Source organism: Bactrocera oleae, chromosome 4, assembly GCF_042242935.1.
Source record: "Bactrocera oleae isolate idBacOlea1 chromosome 4, idBacOlea1, whole genome shotgun sequence".
NCBI lineage: Eukaryota > Metazoa > Arthropoda > Insecta > Diptera > Tephritidae > Bactrocera > Bactrocera oleae.
In genome coordinates, this window is record NC_091538.1 from 70,599,414 (window position 1) to 70,623,199 (window position 23,786).

Sequence of the window (23,786 nt, forward strand, 5' to 3'; positions counted from 1 at the left end):
TTTCTTAGAAATCGCTCAAATAATTCAAATAAATTCAGACTCGTTCATACACAAAACTTATTCATACCTATTTACAATACATATATATAATATAGGTATATGCTCTGAGTAGTTGTGTAATCATAAGTATCGCATTTTAGTCGACCGCTTTTATGGACTCAGCCGTTTGACCGGGATGACCGTGAACGGTGAATAAACACCAGCTCTTGCCTGCAACTGAATGCAGCTGGTCGATGTACTGTTTTTGTTTGTTATTGTTTTTGCATCAATTAGCATACACCGCTCCACCGCAGCTGATAACTTGAAAATCACGCAAATTAGCTGAATTTAGCTCTTCAATTGCCCATTGCAATGCTCGCCTCTTCACTTGTATCCTCAAGTTCCACGTGCACGAAAATGTGAAATATGAAATTATTTTTAACACGAATGCGGTCGCGAGGAACTCCCTTTGTGCTTAATTCACTTTGAGCTGCGCTTAGAAATAATTACGCGCTTTTGATTAGCAATTAAAAAAATTTTTTAAAAATTATTTCGTGCTGATGGAAGTACTAAAAAAATGCTTGTATTTAAATGCTGTAGGAGATTTGAAATAACGTAATAGATTTATAAGGATTGAACAAGTGGAAAATTTTGCATATTATAACAGGAATACATACTCGTGTAACAACAACAAATCAAGTTAGAATACCTCTGGATCACTATGCCTACAAGTATTGTACTGTTACAAAGGCAATTCGAATTCGCAGACTCCATAACTTCCATAACTATTTATAACTAGCTGACACACCGAATTTTGTTAGAAAATAATAAATTAGACCATCGAGTTGACAATTATTGGCATTTTTTATTCTTCTTTACATATCGTTTGACGTTTTTTCTAGTTTAATTTTTCTTAGGTTTTGTTCTGAGTTACTCTCTATTTGCGGAGCAGACGAATTCGAAAAATATAGAACATCTAAATCGTTGCAGTCACCTTATATGCCAACTTCGTCACCTCATTTGCTTGTCTCTTTTAAGTCATTTAAATAACTGTTCTCAGTATAAAACTCTCGGAGAGAACGATGATTTCCTTAGGCATATTACTTTGTTTAAAAATAGTCTAGATTTGTAAAATTTTCCAGATGTTCTTTAAAATACTAAATGTGACACTTATTGATTTTTTGAGAATTCCTTACCTCAAAGTCAACTCTTATTATTTGTATGTACTGTTATCGTACTCAATATATAATATAGGTATAAGTATACAAACAAACATTCGCATTTTGTGGGGGCGATTTGTGTCAATTTTGATGTAATGGCGACCACAAGTGAACGACAAATCGGCCAAGTCAAGTATATAAGTTTGAGGACCGACCCTGCACCCACATTAATTACATATGCGAGTGCAATCACTTCCACACAGCTACATATGTATTATATATAAATATGAGTACATGCAAACTAGCGGCTACAAGCTTTGTGCATGTTCAAGCGTAATTGGTGCACTGCCGCCACCACAGCTTGTAACCTCCATCGATAATAGCGACAAATAATTGCGCTCCCAGCGTCAATGTGTTTTAGATATTTCGATACAGCATTGCATTATTCTTGTTTGTGTTTACCCATTTTTTTTTACAGTTTGCGCAATCTTTAATTTTGTCGATTTTCTTGTAATTTCGTGGAATTCACTTTTTTGCATTTGCCGCTGCCGATGTTGCATGTTGCCATGCATATTTCATATGACCCATGAGCTCGCTGGGCTTGTGTGTTACTTTTTTGGACGCCCACAAACATGCCACGCCGCAGTGAAGTAGCAGCCTCACTGCTAAATACATATATTTTTGCCACATGTGTCAGTGTGTGTGAGTTTCTGTTTTCCTATGAATTTTTCATGCAACTGCATTGAAAATGAAAGTAAATCTTTGTTGTTTCTGGTTTGCTTGTTTTTAAAGGGAAGAAGAGGTTGGATAAAATAGATTTAATTTATCAACGGCCCGTTTCACATGCTGCACGACCGATTTCCTGAGTTACGGAGCAAGTATTCTATATATGAGTAATATAAATATGCGTTATATAACTGAAACTGCGCCGCAATACTGTCTTATAAGGAAACGTTAGCTACATTTGTAGCGAAGCTAGAATACCCTTTACAGGTAGCATTTTTATAGCATAAAAGGGTATAAAAAGGGTTTTATCTTGATTGGTCAGTTATACAAGTATGCTACAGTTGTCTGTTATGCCTAATTTCGAGAAGATATATTGTTAAATAAAAAAATTTTCTATACAAGAACTAGATTTTAATCGGTTAGTTGGTATGACAGCTATATAACATAGTGATCTGATATCGTCGATGCCGACAAATGAGCAGCTACTTAAAGAGAGAAGAACATGTGTAAAATTTCAAAGCGATATTTCAAAAACTTAGTTACTAGTTCGCGTATATACAGACAGACAGATGGACATGGCCAAATCAATTCAGCTCGTCACGTTGATCATTTATATATGTTTATAGGGGTTCCGACGTTTACTCCATGATAGACTTAATATACACCCTGTTCAGGGTATACAAAGGTTTATTTTCAAAAAATATTTCTATATATATAAAAGTTACTTCGATCCAACGGTGCTCTACTGCATTTTAATTAATTATATTTAAAATATCAATTATAAATTCACAGCTGCATTTTAGCCACATTTTCTCCCTGCACACTGATGTATGTAGATCTACTTAACATACAAATTATTCCGCGTTTGTTTACAGTTGCAGTTGTGGTTTGTTATTAAACAAAATAAACGTGAGCTAACAACAAAAACAACAACGTTTTATGATTATTCAAAAGGTGGGAGTGTGCCATTGCTTCACCTTTAACGCTCCAATCAGTACCTTAGTGACCATGCTAACGATCGTGACTCTCGTGCTTATTGATCGAATTTAGAATCAGCATTATTTATTGTAAACTCGCAAGTTTCTTTAAATTTGCCGGCTGCATATTGTCATCGGCGTCGACTCTGCGATCGAACGCTGACGTTGGCACTGTCATTGTTATTGCTTCAGTCGTGTTCACGCCTTCATTCATACTTTGGCGGCGGGCTTTGGATTTATTTGCATTCTTAAGTACTTGCACTCACCGTCACCGGTTCGCACCAGTTCAAATCCGGTGCATTCGAGTGTGTCATGTTAAATGAGACTTTTTTATATCAAACTGAGCCGCTTGTATATACATATTTATTAAATTTACTATATTGTAGCTGAAAATGTAAACAAATAACAATGACCATGTAGGGAAAAGTATAAAAGACTGTATTCAACGCAACAAAGTACAATGTTGTAAACGTGAGCTTTTAGGAAAAATGGTAATGAGTTCTGAAATGAACAGTTAGGTTATAGTAACAATAATATTGAGCCATAATTTTTTGGTAGCTTCATATATTTGGGCAAGATTCCTGTTTTGGCAGGTTAGGTTAGGTTAGAGGGTCGATCTAAAAACGTTTCCCACTTAGACAACTGAGAACGCCGGTTCATTGTGATATCTAAATACTCTTAAATAATGATCAAAAAGATTCTCAAAAATCAACAAAGCACTTTGAGTCTACCACTAATTTGTTGAGACGGCTGATATCCGGTTATATCGTCAGGTTAGCCAAAGATAAGACTGCCGGGATGTTTCAATCGCAGTCTTGCAAAAGCTGAACAATGGAGGAGAAAGTGCTTGGATGTTTCAACTTCAACTATACAATTTAGACAGTTAGCGTCCGAAAAAATTTGCAACTTTACCGCATGCACGCCTATTGGGTAATGTCTGGTAATATATCCTACAATTGTGGCAAAATAAACCCTTTTGAAAGTGAATAGTTCAGTAGATCTCTTCCGTTCCGCGATAGGCCAGAAGTATCTCGCAGTCGCTCAGGAGCTAGTTGTTGTACAGCACCTGCTAAGTTCTCGCGAAGTCTATGGGTCCATCGCTAGAATGTAATAGGACAACGGTGATCCAACACCTTCCGAATCCGATTCCATCGAAAAAAGTGTGTCTTCTCTTGTAACCTTATCGACTTTGAAGTTTCCAGTGATTCCGTTGTGATCAGGCATTCGAATGAGTCTGGGAATAAAGTACCTTGTTGCTATCGATATTGAGTTCAGACACTACTTAACTAATTTTGAGTGCACAGCGAGCGAGCTCACAGTTAGTACTGCCGCTGCACTTCAAAGCAATACATCTACTGCTACCTTAAGCAGCCACTTATGCGTGAAAATATCTACAGGCATCCGGTAGTCGAAAACTAAGCTTGATGGAGAGCCCCTTACAGAAATAAGTTCTGACTGACATAAAAACCATTTTTATTTGTTTGCTAACAGGCGCTCTTCGTTGAGGAAAGATAAACGCTTGAGAACTAAAAAAGCATCTCATAACATCGATTAGCCGTTCAAAGTCCACTTTGATATCCTACAAGTACCTATAGTTGCTTGGATTGGTCCGGAACTGAAAAAATTTTGCCCAATTCATCTTATCATCGTAAAGTATTAAAAGGAAATACAACTTAAAAAATGCTCAGACATTTGAGAAAAATACTAACCAATAAAAGATCAGTGAACTCAAAGGCAGCTCTTGAAGATACGAGATCCCAGCTGAAACCTGTTAACGGCAGTTTCAATCCGGTTTGTAACCTACATATTCGAGCCTGATGCATTATCTTTAGTAAATGTCAATGCCTTTATGCTGAAGCCGGGAGGAAATTTACTGAAGTTTTAAGCACTCGTGAATTCTGATATAAAAATAATAAAAGCTTTTTAGCGCTTTAATCTGCAATATATCCAAACTAGTTGCTAAATTTTAATTTCTTAGTAAAATTTACTGCTACTTTCTCTGTATTTCTGAATACTTCTGAATAATTTGCTTACATCACGAAAGAAAGCTTTGATTATGAACCAATTCATACATTTCAATGTATCTATGTATGTATATGTGTGTGCGAGTTTTCTTGTTTTTCTTTGTGCTGCAAACTTTTTACAACTTTGTCCGTTATTGTGCTCCCCTTTTTTATTCCTTGTAATCAACTCTAATTGTGGCCAGCTAATTAAAAGCAATTATATACGACAACAAATTAAACAAATACACAACACCAATGCAAATGAAGGTCCATCGTCCTGTTAGTCATAAGCTATCCCCAGTTTCATGAAATTTTGTTAATATTTGGTTAAATTTTATTTTTTCTTGTGTCCTCTCTCACGGGCACAGACAAACAACCTTTTATTGCAAACACAAGCACCTTATTTTCTTTTACTTCGGACTACGAGTATAATTTCGTTTGACAGGTACCTTTATACCTCTATACAAAAGTATCTATGCTTGAGCGTGTGTTGACGGCTATTGAAGTTTATTTACCCGTCACACAAATGGCGCCGTTGAATTATTTCAAAAGAAAGGCCACAAAAATTCCTCGACCATAAATACCATATACCTATGTGCAAGTGCGCGTTTGAGTATTGGGTGCGAGGGCTCTCTATGCTTTTGGGCTTTCTTTGAATACCCACCGACTAGTTTTCGCGTCGCTAAGTCTTCGCCATTTTGCATTGAGTACGTATGACTATGGCACTCGGTTTCGGTGAGTTGTGTGGGTGTCCAGCTAAGTGGGAATCAACATTTCGATTTCCGCCTCTAGCTACTGAACATTTTAGCAAACACTTGTTTTGCTAATGGATTTCAGAGCTTTGATTCTTTACTACTTTACTAAATTTGAAATTTGTATACCAACATACATATGTATGTGCTGTTGTGAATACAGCGCCTTTCAAAACTTTTGCACTGGTGGATAGCTAAAATACTTATTGTGGGTATCATCAAAATATCTAAGTGCTTCGTTAGGTATGAGTTTTCGAAAGTAAATTTTAGGGTTTAATAAACTAATATGTAATTTCAATCAAGATCCCTTTTAAAGAGAAATGAGGTTGGCTACCGCACATTACTCATAATTATGATCAATATCATAACTCAATTGCTGACAGCTATCGTGGTCATTAGCATTTCTTTATTGCAATCTTCTATTTTTAGACATTTTGGAGACTAACTGTAAATATGTTATACCCTCTTCTCAAACTGTTCCACTCCTTTTTCCAGTGTGTTATTGTATTGGTAATCGACCCGTATATACTTTCCAGTATACAAACTGTCATATACAAGTATTCGTTTGGGTGAAAGAGATTGTGTTAGTTCGAACTGTTTCAGACTATGCCGGCTTCGATTGTAGCGGCTCGTGCGTTAAGTAAGACATCCGTTGAACGCTATTTGCCTTGGGTGGGGTTTTATTAATTTTAAAGCTATGGCATATCTCTCCGCTTACACTCCTTTCGCTAATCGCTTACCGAAATAGCAGTCAATGGCACTTTTGTGGGCAACATGCGTCGCTTTGATGGCGCCTAATTTCGAATTTTACGAGCGTATATTTCGCATACTTGGCTGAAGGCATCATTTACAAGTGTACATATGTACTACAACGTTATGTGACGCAGGTTACTATATATTGTACATATGAATGGTTATGGTTAATGGTATAAATTTTAATATTTTGATTAAGTTTGTTCTGCATTAGTTGTTGTTTTTTTTCAGTTTTCCTATTCATGCTCATACCACTTACTTTAAGGCCGCTGACTCATTTTTTGTATATGTTACACACATTTTTTACTACACACCCATTCATCAAATGCACATTCAGCCAAGTCTCATACATATGTATATGTATTTTACAAGTGTATGTCCTAATATAAGTTTGTAAAGGGTATACTCTGCTTTAAGCGCAACTATTTAATATTTCCATTCATAATGTGTACATGAGCATATCCTTTTTGCACATGCTTTTCATTTTTTTCCGCTACTTGCCCCAGCATGCGCCTGCTTTTATGCTTTGGTTTGGTACGCATGAATTTATGTTCGTATTTACGGTTGTTACATGGCGTAGTGCGCTTGTAGTTTTTCACTTTCGGGTTTTCATTGCCAGTCATGCATGTTGAAAATTATTGCTTTTTGTGTTATATTTATTGCATTGTTTTGCAATTTTGATTGCTCGTTTTAATATTCACTACCATTTGTTGTTGTTGCTAAATACAATTTGCTAGTTTCCACGAGAGGCAACGGCATTTCGTTTATTTAGTTAGGGATTCATCACTTTCACAAGCCATTTTATTAAAAAGGACAAACTGGTGGAAAAGCCAATAAAAAGCATTAAACTAAAACTCAGTCAACCTTTTCGAATACTGAGAGTACGGAAACTCATACATATTAATTCACTTTGGAGTGTCCTTGAGAGGAAATTGCTTGAAAAAAGGCACAATATGCATAATGACTAATTTGTATACGATTTTCGTTAGAAATTAAAAAAAAAATATTTGTAAATATAAAATTTTAAATGTTGAGAGCTTTTTAATAAAATCTTTTTTATTTTCATTTTCTAACGGCAGCGTTCTTTCTCGACTAAATAAACCAATTATTGCATATATTAACCATATTATCGAATTTAGGGACACCCCTAAGGTGTATTACTATCAAATTCTAAGCTTTCACTTTTTATCTCTTTTCACTCATAACACTTTCACACATACACGCTCATTTAATGTATGAATTACATTTAAATCTGTTACTGTGATGGATTCTCTTCCTTTTTATTGAAACAAATTATTTTATATTAATCCAAAGGCATAATAACAAGCGATATTTATTTGAGCTTTTAGTGTTGTCCAATTAGCTAATACGCAAGCTTACATAGATAGCTAATACATAAGTGAAATATTGAAACTTATTTTAACTCCATACGATTATAAGTTTAAATTGTTGATCTTCGAGTTAGCTGAATAAGAATCTAGCGTTCTTCTTAAAAATAAAAAAAAAAAATTTTAATATGTAAAATGTTTTATTCTTTAAAAATTATTTTGCATTTCATATCAATTATTTTTATAAAGTGTTAAAGAACAGCGATGAAGCTAAAAGAATATTATTTTTCCTAAAATGAAATTTAAAATAAAAAAATTTTTTCCTGTAAATTTTATTTTGTATTATTTTAAAACAAAACGACAATTAGATTGGACAAAATTGTAGCTTACAATTTAATTTTATTCTCAGCTTTGTTAATTCGAAAATATAATTTCAATTTAATTTTCTTGTCGTTAGCTCTGTCTTTTTAGAGTCTAAAATTTATACTTATTTTATATTCTAATAACATCAAAATTACTTACCTTAAATATAATACATGAAAGGTTTCAACAAAAGCTATAATGAAATAATCGCTTTCGCTTTTTAACTTTTTGAAAGCACTTTTTAGAAATGTACACCAAACACTCCGAAAGCTCGTCTAAATCTATGAATATCGCTTGTGGCTGACACTTAGTTTTTAGTTTTTTTGTTCGACAACGTGTTTTCTTTGCGCTTGCATGTCTATAGTGTTTATTTCAGAGACCGGGACAAAATCGGTAAGCCACTGAACACGAAGATGCCATCTGCGCCGACACACACGGCCGAGGAGGCACGTCTGTTGGGGTAAGCGCGCTGATTATAACGCCTAAAATAATAAACTACAATTACAACTAGCAACTACAATCTGCATTAAATAGATTTTCATATCAATAAAACAACAAAAAAAAGTACTATATAAAAATTATATGAAAATAAACGACTTTTCACATAACGGTGAAGATCCGAAAATCCTGCTAAGAAACAATTCATAACATGCAAATCCCGACCTAAACGTGTATTTTATATGATTTCTTAAATATTTTCAATACCATTAGCTATATATTATATTATGTACGAATACATATTTTAATATATTGTATGTATTTTCCTTAAGCTTTTAGATTCCGAAAATATATTTAAATAATTGTTGAGTTGGTATGACTTTTTATTTTATACTTTTTACTGTACTAATTTTATTATATTTTATAGCTTAGTATTTATAGTTTTTTACTTAAACTTAGCTTAGCATTAGCCTTACACGTAGCTTAGCATCTGGTTTGAGAAACTTGCTGCATTTGACGCATTAAAGAGCATCCCAAGTAAATATAGGCAAGCAGGATCTGCAACCAATTACTTGATTCATTTTATTGTAAAATATAGTAATAGAATCGTGCCACCAAATGATTTGGATTAAAACCTAAAAATATAAAACTCAGCATAGCATACAGTTGAATGTACCTAGCAAACACTTGCCTGTGATAGATGAATGAATGTACACTAATAGTTAGTAAGCAAGAAATGCAAACACTTAAGCTAAGACCTAACCAAATCCGAATGAAAATTAAATATATGCAAATCCAAGGATCTGCTGCTAGTTTGTGAAACCCAATAAAGACCAAACAAAAAAATTCAATACCACTACACAAGCTCAAACATATTTCTACACACCAAATGCTCCAGTACTCCTATTCGAATATTATATAGTAGATATGTACCGCTCTCACATAGCAATCAATGCCATACGGACGCCACTTAGCAATTACAATTAAGTATATACACATATAATGCCAAGCAGTTGGTTGAATAATTATGTTAAAGTTAGGTTATGTTAAAAAATGTTATTTGAAATAGTTCAAAATTTATACTAATACGCAATTTTCACTTCGATAGCACCATGCCCGTCGATCCTATGGACGATATTGAATTGCGCTCTGTGTGGCTGCAATTTCCATATACACGCGGCTCCACATTGCAGGCATGCGAGCAACGTCTTGTGCCCACTGATAAGGGCGATATACACGTAGCCGTGCAGGGCGACACTACAAAGCCAGCAATTTTGACGTATCACGATCTGGGATTAAATTGTAAGTATGAAATGATTTTTTATTAAGCTCGGAGAAAGTGACGAGAGAGAAAGAGAATCTAAAAAAAATTGAATTTTTAGTAGAGTAACTGAGGTCTAGCCGAGCGTTAAAGTTCTTAAATATTCATATTTTCAAATGTAAACTTAAAAATCGGAAAAACTTCGGATACAATACTAAAGCATTTTTTAGAAGATGTGATTAGAAATAAAAAAATATTTGAAGACTAATACTTAATAAACGGATTAAATCTTGTCCAAAGATTTTTCTAACAAAATATGTTATGTATGGATTCATATACATATCTAGGCACTCATCCTTCAAAAGATTTTCCGTTAGTATATAATAGAGCTATTTTTTCGAATGAGTGCAACGGATAAAATTGACCTGAGTGTATTTAATGGCACTGCTAACACGCCAGCTGTCAAATATTTGCTTCATTCGACACCTAACATTCTTCGAATATGAATTTGAGAACTCGTCAGTTTAAAATAAAATTTTATACAATAAAATATATTATGGAATAGATGAATGCACTTTTTAAATACTTTTTTTATTTACTTTCAGATGCTACTAGCTTTGCTGGATTTTTCAACTTTCCGCCACTACGCAGTTTGCTTGAGAATTTCTGCGTCTATCACGTTACAGCTCCTGGGCAAGAAGAAGGAGCACCTATATTGCCAGAAGAGTAAATATATATGAAATATTGTGGGTTGATTAGAGAATATACTTGTCGAATTCGGCTTGAGTTGAGAAATGCTATTTTACTCGACGATATATCGACGAATTTTAGTCTGAAAATTTTAATTTTAGTTTTTTTAATTTTCTAACGATTCGATACTTTTTTCAAATTATGAATGTTTTGTTTTTCGTATCATTAGACACATAAATGTCAATCAAAAACGTGAAAGCTTTGATTTTGTAGTTTCCAGTATTACGTCGATAGGCAATCTGTCAAAATGTATTCAAAAGATGTATTTAGTAAATTCGTTTTTTCGAGTTCATTTCGAAATTTTTACAAAATTAACCCTTTTTTTCGTTCATTGGTTTAAAGGTATTCTTATCAGTCCACAATTTTTGTACGTACGCATTAGTGATATTTAAATACATAAATGGCTTTAAATCAAAATGTAATCCACTTTAACTCTACTTCACTGCCGCAGTTATGTCTATCCAACCATGGATGAATTGGCCGCTCAGCTGGTTTTCGTGATGTCGCATTTTGGTCTCAAATCAGTGATCGGCTTCGGTGTTGGCGCTGGCGCCAATATACTGGCCCGTTTTGCCCACAATCATCCGGATAAGGTCGGCGCTTTGGTGCTCATCAATTGCGTTTCGACGCAATCCGGCTGGATCGAGTGGGGCTATCAGAGTTTCAATACACGCTTCTTGCGTACCAAGGGTATGACTCAGAGCGTCATCGATTATCTGATGTGGCACCATTTAGGCCGCAATCCAGAAGAGCGCAACTACGATATGGTGCAAATGTTTAAGCAACACTTTGAACGCGGCGTCAATCCCACTAATTTGGCCATGTTCATCAATTCGTATATACATCGCAACGATTTGAATATTACACGTACACCACCAGGCACTCCCGGCACTCAGCCATCGTCGTGCACACTGAAAATGCCGGTTATTAATATAACCGGCGCCTTGTCGCCACATGTCGATGATACCGTTACCTTCAATGGGCGCTTGGATCCAACAAACTCATCTTGGATGAAGGTTTGCTAAACAACTTGTCATATATATATATATATATATATATTTCTTTGCTTTGCAGATTTCCGATTGCGCCATGGTGATGGAGGAACAGCCGGCGAAGTTGGCCGAGGCCTTCAGGCTTTTCCTGCAGGGCGAGGGCTATGGTAAGTGTTAAATCACTGCGGAACTTAAATTAGCATTACAAAGAACCATCACCTCCACCACAAACCACAACAACCACCAATTACTTATATAATATACTACATAGTTCCCATTGCCATTAGTAGTTTACACACGAGTACAAGTATATTCGAACTTTATAAGACATCGTGTAAAAATTAACGCAATTCATCAGGCGCAAACTTTGAAACAGCAAATCAGATTCAAAAGCGAAAGTGCTTACGAAATAGTGTTATACAGTACATGCAGAAACTATTCAGTCGCGCATAAATTTTTTGGTAAAATACATTAATATTAATATTAGGAAACACACACATTATTTATTATTAGAAGTTATTGGAAACCGCATTTATTATAGAAAATCGCTTTCAGGTGAAGAAATGTTAAGCTCAACTAATTTATATTTTAAATACACATTGTTGCATAAATCAAAATATTTTCAGTGTATTGACTTTAGAAATTTAGGTTATGACATGATAAATAAGTTCCAATCTTCTTATAAATCGAAATTCATAAATCGTAAAATTTTCCGAACTGATAGTTAAATCTCAATTTGAAAGCAGGCGAATTTTGCATTATTCTCTCGCACTCTAACTATTGTTGCGGCCCACACTTAAGGTTTTATATCCACTTTTGCAAGTCAGAAAAAACACGTTTTTTTTTGCAAAATTTTTTTGTAGAAGTATTTTATTTAAGAAATAAAAAAAAAAGTTACATTAACAGTTTTTAATGTACTTGAATAAACGGCAATTTATTTAGAAAAATTTTGGATTCCATAGGCGATCTACCGGAGGACCTACGAAAACAGGTGTATGCCGGTGAGGAAGATTTTTCGGCTTAATTATCACTCTTAACTTAATTGTCTTAAATTCAAAAACCAAATAGTGAATACTGGTAATCATCGAAAGACTTGGCAAAATGGCGGCATCAGAAAAAAAGTAGACTTTTGTAAAAAATATTTACACTTTATAGTGACTTAAAAAATCGAAATTATTATAAAAAATCGTATTCCTTTGATCATTACCTGACAACTATATCTAAGAAGTTATTCTAAAAATTTCAAGCTGATCGGTCAAGCCGAAATTTTTCTCATCGACTCTAAAAACAACGTTTCGAGGAAAACGTGTTTAAAGTTTTGGAAGCCTATTACACTAAGTTAAAAATTTTGGTTCAAATTTTTTGTAAATATGCTCATATGAGCAACTTGTTGCTGGTTCAACTTCAAATTTTCGTAGAATATTCTCAAATATATCACATTGTATATATATATATGTATATGCAAACAACACTTTTTTAATTCACAAGTGGATATAACCCTTAAATTCGTGCCAAAGCAGAAAGCTTTTCCATACAGTTTTATTCCCAAAGCGACATGCTTTCTGCTTCTACCATGCGTGTATCGCTCGATTTGTTCACATTTGAGTTATTTTTAGAGGAATCTTGTACGTTATAGATGAACGAGCGATGCACCTCGTTTTGGAATGTTTTGGAGAGGACTTTGAATTAGTTTACGATTTCGAACAGCAGCTTCTTTATATAGGGACAGCATTTAATTCGAATTGTTTTAGAAACTTCCTTTATGAGCCTTCTTCCAATATGGACATAATTTGTTTTTACTATATTCCCTTCGTTTTAACCTATTATTGCGCTTCTAAGCAATATTTAGTAGTAGGAAAATTAAAATAATTTTGTATTTGAATAAACTAATGAATTTTAGCGAGTTCGAATACAAATTAAACAATTAAAAACGCATAACGCTTGAATTAAATGATAACCTGAAAGCAAAGCAAGTTATATTTGGCTTTAAAGCTTTAGTGAAATTATTAACAAAATGTGAAACGACAAGACGATAAGAAAAATAGCAGAATTGTCATTATTTTCGCATAGCAACGCGAGCTTGAATTCAAACGACTTACGTATAATGTTAGAGAATTTAGAAAAATTTTAGCATATTTGTAAAGTGAATTGCATAATAATTGTGGTTGGCTGGTTAGATATTCAAAAGACACAAAAAAAAATATATATATATTAAAAACTGTAAAAAAACATTTTTTAAATTTAAAATGGCATAACAACATTAAAAATAGTCATATACGCGAACTATTTTTACAAGCCTTTCTTAAACACCTTTACACACAAGCATTTCTTAGAATATACATTTAAACAAAAGCTACGCCGTATTCTAACCAAAATCTATGCCATTCATTTACATACATTAATCAAATACGTACAAACGTAATTATAACGGATTCATGCATACACAGAAGCTATTTATCGCTACTATTTATTACAACATCATTTACTCATACATAACTACATATATTAAAATCAAATTGTTTGTATGCATAATCGTACAAAATTGCATTCGTCATATATTCAAATTATTATACTAATGCATGTACATATGTATGTAAGCACAAAAAAAAATTGAAATTGGCGATGACTTTAAAAATGAGCATACAAGCAAGCATATATATTACTTAATTTGTACTGATATAGCAATTAAAAATTTGTTAAAATTATTACATTTGATGAGTATTGGAAAGATGTGAATTTAATTGGATTTATTCAGAAATAAAATAAAAATGTTGTTTGAAAACAAAATGAGAAAAAAGCATAAATGAAATTATTTGACTTACTGCTGTCTAGCTTATTAGTCATACTACAAGTATAATGCATACACACCAAAAAAGCGGTGGGCGCACACTAATTACTTTGGAATTATGTTAGGGTTAAAGATAGGAGCTTAAAATAAAATTTTGAGTGGAGTTGAATAAGCTGAATTGGGATAGTATAAATTGCAGCAAGTATATTGATTTAAGAGTTAACTACGATGCGATTCCACATATAAAATTATCATTTTTAATCGGCACAAAAGTCAAGTATACACTTAAAATTTTAAATATGAGATGCAGCTCTTCAAAAGTTTAACAGTCATGCTGCGAAATCATCATTCTATAACTCGCCTCACCACATTGCTCCCAACATGCCTCCACATAAGCCTGAAATGTATACATTTACTTATTTGTTTTTTTTTTTTTTTGAATAAACTACAAGCAAATGTTTCTTATACACTGCTCTATCATTGATAAATACAAAATACCAACGCTGTGAAGAAATTGAAATTTAATTTGGACATACAAATGTTTTCTTTTCTTTTTTCTCTCTTTTATATCTCCTTTTCAAATGTTTATAATACAAAACTTAATGAAAACCCACACACCGAATCATACAAAAACTAACGAATTCACGCTTCAAAACACACAAAACATAAACTTGCGTTGAAATTAATTCGCATTCCAACAAAACGCCATCAACATCAAATATTCAAAACACACACACACATGCAAATATGCGCCTTTTTTGAATGTTTTGGGTGTAAACATTGTGTTTTTAACCAAATTATGAATAAATATATGTGTAATATTTTTCATAAAAATTCTTTAAAAATATTTAAAAAAAAAAATGTTGTACTTTTTACTTTCAAAAATCGTGTGGTGTGCATTCTTAAACGCGCTATTTGCTCTACAAAATATCTAAATTGCAAATACAAAAACTAAAAATATATACTTAAAACAACTTTATATACATTTGTGGTATGTATGTATATTTTGATGTAACTTTGCTTTTTGTCGCAAAACTAAACTTTATATAACAACAAAAACTCTTAATCAATTAATTTCCAAAAAAAAATTATCCACCAAACCCCGCAATTACTACCGCATTTTTGTTGCTTCGCTTCAACCCTCGCGCAACAGCAGAAAAATCGCAATAAAGCGATAGATTTGAAAACCTTTTGTCAGAAACAGAAATTTTAACTCTAGTATCACTGCTTGTTGTAATCTAGTATTAATATGTGCATATGTGTATGTGACAACCGCACGCCTTGTGTACGGTGGGAGGCGTTGCCACAGGGACACACTGAAACGCTGCCAACAAAAAGAAAAAAACAAAAGAAAAATGCAGTCAAACTTTACTTTGAACGTCGAATTCTCGAATTCGCATTTGTATTAAATGATTGGTGTAGTTAAAGCGATTGTGACGCAGCTATTTTAGAGTTCAAAACGAGGAGACAATATTTACAAAATACCTGGTAATCAAAATTAATAACAAAAAATTAAACAAACAAAAAAAAATTATTAAAAATCTCAACAAAAAAAATTTAATTTCATGAGATTGATTGTTCCACCTTTTTAAAACCAATTACCGTTAGAGTGGGCTCACTAATAGCTGCGTCAATCCTTTTCAATAGCTTAGCATACTTGTAGTTTCCTCAATGCATATCGCACTGTCATCGCAAATCTAACCCCACTTCTTCTAAATATTTAATACAAAATACAAAAAAAAAAAAAACGAAATAAAAAAAAAAAGAAATTTTCGTGTTAGTATGCATTATATAACCACACAATATAATTGTTTTATGTCTTACATAATTGTTATGAATATTCATACATATGTACGTATCTATACATTATGAGAAATAAATAAGCATTCACTAATGAGGAAGACAATACTAGCAAGTGGCCTTTTATTACAAAAACTCATTTCCGGATCTATATTTGTGAATTTTTGTAAATTGTGTACTTCTACACATAATATTATAACTGTAGCCAATCACATTGTAATCATACATTTTTGTCAATTTTGTGTGTATTATTATTTAACTCTTGCAACCCTGCACACCGGTTGTCAAAGTACGTACATACATATATAAGAATGTATTTTACGAAGCGCACGAACTTTTCCAAAAAAGTATGTTTTTATTGCTCGTAACAGTCGCATATTTCACTTATTTTATAATTTTTGTGCTGTAAGCGGGTGGCGAAAGAATACTCGCTAAAATAACCGGAATAACGCACCTCGGCCATTTTTTGCGGGGTTGTTTGGAATACTGGTGAAAAAGTGCAATCAAAACGATAAACTTCTCCAACAATCGCAGCAAGTAGCGTTCCAAACACTAACAACACGCGAAATGTTGTTCATTACTAAACGAGCCAAACACGGTTAAATCACACAATTTCGGGAACTTAGAATCGGCTGTTGTGGAAATTGAAATGAACTACTTATTTGACAGCTGTTACCAGTGCTATGAAACATGTTGAGGGGATTTTTTCTGAGCTGAGTACTCTTTTGCCACTCGCTTACAAAAAATGAAACAATTATTGGTTAAGTCTTTCTTTGCTTTTTCGCTTAAGTCCTCCCAAGTTTTGCTATATCTGAATAATAAAAAAAAATTTTTTTTATATTAAATATATGAGTTTAAACTTTGAAGTATATTAAGCATATTAATTCGATATTTCCTCTAGTGAGTAACAGAAACTTACCATATAGAAAAAACAACACTACGTCCGATACGAACAATGTTAAACACTAATTAATATATAGTATATAAAAAGCATATTTATTTTATGTACTCAGAAAGGGAAGTGGGTATCTAATAATTACAAAACCTTTAAATTATACTTACGACTTACTTTACGACTGCCGTCGAATTTTCTGTATTTCACGCGAATGCGTTACTTTATTCCTCAACTTAGATAATGTTTAAAGCAGCAATGCTTACGCTATAGCTCACTTGGTTCCGTTTGACTTCCAACAACAGCAAGCGGCTTTGATAGGCTTCAACAACATCATCTACAACAAACACAGTATTTTTTAAGAACAATAAGTAAAATGAGCATAGCCTGGAAAGATAAAGTTAGAGATTGTGTCAAGTTTTTACTGTTACTTTTTTCGATTTAGGCTGTGACAGATGTGATGTGGAACAAAATACAAAAGGTGACGTAATAAATTTAGTATGAGGCCATTGACAGTTTTTCTATATTGTCTCTTCTCATTTAAAAATGAGAAAAAATTTTATTATTTATAAATTATTTATTCTTAGTTCAGTAGAAAAACATATAAGAGAATTGTTATTGTGCTTCTTCGGATTTAAATTGTTTGGTTGCCACTCGTTTAAAGTACCCGCAAAAAATCTTTAGGAAAAATGTCAAAAATTATTGTTGATAAAATCAATTGAAATTAAATTTCTACAGCATACAGCACTGTTAACGATACAAATGCTACGTACTTTTGTCTCACCCTATATATGGTCTTACAAATTTTAAGCTATGGCATTAGGAATATATATGTTTTTGTAGAATGTTTTTAGATATTTTAAAGTTTTTCATATCTCTAATATAAATATTTACGTTTTTAGATGTCCATAATCACTTTAATCAGAGTCTTATAGACACGATCTCTGTGTTGCTTGTGAAATTATATAAATGTCCTCCCTAACTTAAACCTTTATTGAATTTCCTTAAGCATGCCAATAAACTAAATAAAATATATCTACTGGGCCTTTATGAGCCAAAGTAATTATTTTCGGGTTAACAGGCTTACCATCGATAGCTGAAAAAATTTACTTTAAATAGTTGAAAGTTATAAAAAGGACTTTTTTCTTTTAAAATTTCATTCCGCACATATTTGTGTTCTTGCTTTTCTGTATTTAGCTGTCTTATTATTATATTTTACATATATATATATATATATATATGCGTATGATATATATGTAGTTTTAGGTAGTCGCTTAAGTATATATTTTTCAAAATATCTGCACCAATAGACTTGAGTAAATAAGTTGTGTTGCTTGCCGCTTTTAAACATTTAAGTTTTGCTTTGTGTTATTTAATTTTGCTATTGCTATTATTATTATTATTTGATCTTTTTTTCATATGATTTATTTTATTGTATTTTTGTTTCATTTTTGGAAAAACACAAAACCATTTTAAAGCTGTTGGTAAACTACAAAAGTTGGCACGCAAATTCTCCACAGCCAGTCAGAGCAGTTCGAACCAAATTCAGCTTAGTGTGCAATAAGCGCAGCAGCACCGCAAACGCATCACCAATATCATCAAACAATCACAACCATCGACTTCATACAACCCCACCAATACGACAACAATTCATCATCAACAGCAACAACTTTGACTTCTTCGGTCGAAATTATCAATATCTGAATAACTGTATCCACGATTTAACATGAGGAAGTACAAGGCGGCTGGAATATATTTAGAAAGCGCGCTTATGTGAACTCGCTGAACTGGATTGTGTTTGAGCATCACTGCACTTGCTTTCTCTTGCATTTTTGTAATTTGTATATTTGGCTATTCGGCTTATAACAGTTATATTCCCGATTGCAATAACACACCTACACATAAGAGTTGCTGTTTTCGTTTAATGCAAAACCGTTGTTTTTATGAGAATTATGATGACTCTGCGTTTAGTGCTGTAGTTATTTTTATTGTGACTATTGTATAATTATTATTATTATGATTACGAAGTTGCTGTTTTTGCTGTTATTATTATTATGATTATTATCAATGTATTTATGTGCTAGATGTTGTCTTTTTTCACATCAATTCGCAAAGAAAAACAAAATTATTTTATAGCCTAATATTTACAAAATTTTTGAAATATATAGAAAATTCGTGAAAGCAAAAAAAAAACAAATTTGGTTTTTTTCTAAACTAAAGCAAGATGATTTTTTCAAATTTGAGATAAAGGTTTTCGTGTAGAAAATCGCTTAACTCTGAGGTCATACAGGGCGAGAGAGAGAGAGAGAGTGCAACATATTCCCTCACACACTTTGTTCCGGGGACTTATGTATTTATCTCTACAATTATAATTGCTTAATGAGGTCTGGAATGTTCGGAGAGCGTATTTTGGAGATGCCGTCTTGCTGCAGATCTACAATAAGCAGAATTAGTAGAATATATGCGTTAAAATTCATCGTGAAAATATTTGGATGCAACTCGGAAAAACATTACGAGTATCGACCGACCCTAAATTCAATAAAATTTTTGGATTTTTTTTTTTACGTTTCGATAATGTGAACATATGCCACAGCAGGTTGGAGTATGAAAAAAAGAACTTAACTATATATATATTATAGATCTATCTATATATACTTATATATATATAGTCTATCAAATACTTGTTATGAATAAATTAAATGTTAAAATGCACACATGTATATCAATAAAAATCAAATAAAATTTTGAATATTATTATCAAATTTGTAAGCAAATATTTCACCAAACACAAAATTTTAAGTGAAAAATTCACGTTCCACTAAAACATGCGTGTACTATTATAAAACCCTTAAATGCTCACATATACATAGTACGTTACCGTTACACCACAAACTCTAGTTTGAAGTTACTGCCATAAAAAACTGACCGATTGACATTGGTGCCTGTCAAACTTTTGTTTGTTGAAGGAAATTTGTTTTGTATGTTGAACCACGTGTTTTTGAGTAGTGTTTAACATTTAACACCAGTATGACCAATAAACACGAGTTTGTGGCGTAACATTAAGTTTAAGCATATACGATACATACCATAAATTTTATAAACGGTAAATTATACGCGGAATTAAAAATCTGAAATATTTTTAAACAATTATTAGGCATTAAAATATGAGGTCGATGTAAGAAAATATATAATACAGATGATGAAACTAATTGCAGACACAAATTAAATGTTGTTTCTTCATAAGAGAAAATATTTCAAAATAAACGTTTTGAAGTTGAGCAACCCAAAGCCTGAACATACTTATAAATTAAGATATTATTAAATACGCTTAAGAAAAGTTCTCATCCGAAACAAAGAATATGTATGTGTATGTGTGAGGCAATTGGTTTGCGTGTGTGTGTTTCAGCACTAGCCAAGCTGCTTCGCATTTGGACGAATGTGTCATGCCTCATTGTCATGCCGTGCATTACATAAATCAGTTACACATCATTCCAAAACAACAACAACAACAACAATACATTCAAGCCGAGTTTTAATTTACATAAAGTGTACATAATGACACACACACTTTGTGCTTAAAATATTTGCGAATTTCGCTCATTAAATTCAGCCGCACAGCCGCTGCACCACACCGACTCAGTCACATGTGAAGCGCGTGCTCAGCCATACAAGCATTTGCCACCCTCAACACACATGCACAAACACACACGCACACAAAGCGCTAAGCAAGAATTCTCAAACATTCTACAGACAAAAAGAAACCAAACGATTCTCTCAACCTCCTCTTTCAATCTATCGACTTTTAATTCGTTGAAATTAAATTAAATAAAAACAAAAATAAAGAAATAAAATAAATTCGCTAAATAACATAAGCAAAATTCCCACTCCCTCTGTGTCCCCACTTCTTTAATGTGCTGCGCCCCTGTTGCTATCCACTCTGTGATACGGAAATACACCTGAACTCAATCATCAACAACACGACTACAGCCACGCCACTCTCCACGCCAGCCACCTCGCCATGTGGCACCAAGTATCAGACATACTCGTCCATCTTCTTCGCCAACTTCAAGGAGCAGCTGGAGAAGGAGCGACGTGAACAGCAAGCTGAGCAACAACAACAACAACAACAACAACAACAGCAGCAACAGCTCCAGCAGCAGAAACAACAAAAGAAGCTGCGCAGCAATGTGCGTCTCTGTCGCGAAACTGCCATTAACAACAACAACACCACGAATACCGGCTACGCCTCGAGTAGCGGTGACGCCTCCGGTGGCGAGTCCGACGGCAACGGCAATCAGTCGATTGAACGCGAACGCCACTTGCCCGCCTGCGAAATGCAGAAGGATTTGAATGATTTGGACTTTGAGGCGGAGCCGGAGGTGAGCGTCAATGGCACAGCATATACGAGCGCGCAGAAGATGCGCATCACGGAGAATCCACTGCCGGAAGCTGTAAGCTGTTAAGCGGAAGAAAAAGTAAGTTAAACACCTGAAGAACATAGTGAGCGAGAGTTAGAAGTAGAGCGAGAGAGGCAACGAAAGTTAACCGAAAAGTAGGTGAAATGCTGTGGAAGTGTAAAGGTGAGGAAAAGTATGCGGAGCTCCGAGTTGGGCGAAGTAAAAGTATATCATTTAAGAATTGCTGAGTTTCTTCAAGCCACAATTGAAGACGTTTATCATTGCGCTCAGAAACCTACTGTAGTAAACTTAAATTGAAATAGAATATGAAAACTTAAATAGTAAATACACAATTTTCGAAAGCTGCAATAGTGCACGCGCGCATTTAACACCAACAAGCAGCTGCTGAAGCTGAGCTATGAGCCGCATACATACGTAAATGCAATAAAATCAATAAAGAGCGAAATGTCACTGCTGCAGCCGAAACCGCCCATAAATACATATATAGAAATCAAAAATAATATTTGTTATTATGAATCACTTTATTTTGTTATAATTATACTCAAAAACGAGTAAATAAAATGTTAGTAATGTAGTTAAAAAGTTGCTTAAATGTCGTCCTACTATTTTTGATTGGTGGAGCATGAAGCACATACATATTTTTCTAGCAATAACGGTTCATTTTTCAACTATTTTGAAAAGTATCCATAAAATTAGCTTTCTTTAGTCAAAACTGCTGAGTATAGAATGAGAAAAAATTAAAAGTATTTTACGAATTTTAGTTTTCGCATAGGGATGCCATAATAATTACACTGCAAAAAATATATTTTGGCATTTTTTTTTTATTAAAAGTATTTCTAATCACAACATTCAATTAACTAACATTGGAGTAGTAAATTTTTAAATTATTCTTACAAATTGATTGGAAAACGAGAGTATGTTAGCTAGCATTGCAAATATCAACAACAAATTTATGTAAAAGTAATCAAATAAACCCAAATTGTTAAAAAAAAAATTAAATTACGGCTGAAGAGATTAGTTTAGTGAAACGTAGAGAAATTTATTCAAAATATTTCTCTTCTTTAGAAAAAACTAATTTACTTAGCAGCAACTCTTCATTCCGTTACCGACATGGCGTATACGCAACACAAGCAATTGGCACTCGAGCAGGCGCAGTTGCAAAGTGGATTTTAATATACAAAAAAAAAACATAAAAAATCACAGCAAAGGAAAGTTATAACAATAAGAATAATATATGTTTAGTCAATGAGAGAAAATCTCAAAAATGTTAAACCTTTTAAGTTAAATTTTAGTTCAAAAATCCAATCCAAAATCCAAAAGTATTCCAAGGCAACATACATTCGTAAGATATTGGAAATAGCATTTGTTTCTTAAGGTTCAGCTTAGTTCTACGTATTTTAAGTACTCATATCTATCATTTTACTAAAATTACCTTACCAAATACAATTTTGTTTATAATCTGTAGAGGAATAATTTGAGAACGAAAGCCATCATCAAATCGACTAAATATGTATTTAAATTTCCATCACAAAGTCCACTTTGCAATTACGCTGCTGTGTCGCTGGCATCAAGAGGAACTTAATAACGAAAATCAAACAGAATAAACCCACAATGTACTTCTATATATCTGTTTAATTTGTTTCATTTCACTTTGTGCCTGAAATATTTTATGATTACTTATATTGTAATGAAGAAAAACACCGTTAAATAAGTTAACTTGTATTTGCAAACCAAATAAAAAATAAAAGAGAAAAACCAGGAGAGTTGAACAAAGTGCAGGGATTGATGAAAATCAATAATAACGGTTATAGTTATGAGAAAGGTGATTGACAGGAGAATATAAAATATATTAACGAGCTTTCTTGTTGCAAGCGATTTTTGCTTATTGTTGAATTTAGCTAAGCAAACGATTATTTTAAGCTACACAAACAAAGCAAATTTAAACAGTTTAAGAACTCACACACACACATACACACACACACGCATTCACACAAATAGAACAGATGATGAATATGAAACAGATAGTTTAGTAAGTATTTCATTACGAAATCAATGCAATTACACAAATATTTGAAAATCAACGAAAGCTTAAGCAAATGAAGCTTTGAAGCTTTATAAAGTGCAGTAGGCGACAAGCGATTGTAGATATGAGTAAATAAAATTTATTTAATTAAATACAACGCTGTTATCGAAATGTGTAGCAAAAACAAAATTGTTCAAAAAACGAAAACAAAATAATATTAATAAAAAATAATATTACCAAAAATAAATAAATAAATAAAAAAATAAACAAAAGATTCAAACACAAAATATCGACATACTTTAAAAGATAACTGTAATTACTTTATGTGCTAGTAAAACGAATTGAATAAAGTCCTTGAAATGTGGTGTATTATTTGTGAACTG

The 23,786-nt window shown here is 33.0% G+C and overlaps 1 protein-coding gene and 1 long non-coding RNA gene across 9 annotated transcripts in view; both read left to right on the plus strand.

The window, feature by feature from the left end:
- MESK2 (misexpression suppressor of KSR 2) overlaps positions 1–22,167 on the plus strand; it is a 42,800-nt gene extending 20,633 nt beyond the window's left edge. For 2 of the 8 annotated variants that reach the window (XM_070108375.1, XM_070108377.1), the window contains 5 exons: positions 9,588–9,781; positions 10,346–10,466; positions 10,942–11,506; positions 11,565–11,649; positions 20,950–22,167. In XM_070108375.1, the coding sequence (XP_069964476.1) occupies positions 9,588–9,781; positions 10,346–10,466; positions 10,942–11,506; positions 11,565–11,649; positions 20,950–21,425 (1,441 nt within the window). In that variant the 3' untranslated portion in view covers positions 21,426–22,167. Of the gene's footprint in view, positions 1–8,405; positions 8,502–9,587; positions 9,782–10,345; positions 10,467–10,941; positions 11,507–11,564; positions 11,650–18,440; positions 19,160–20,949 lie in introns of those variants that run through there. The other 6 variants (XM_036367329.2, XM_070108376.1, XM_070108374.1 and 3 more) reach the window with 6 other exon arrangements.
- Positions 11,656–13,641, plus strand: LOC138857023 (uncharacterized). Its single transcript, XR_011396017.1, has 2 exons — positions 11,656–12,636; positions 13,190–13,641. It is a non-coding gene; the product is annotated as an uncharacterized lncRNA (long non-coding RNA).
- Positions 22,168–23,786: the final 1,619 nt, after the last annotated feature.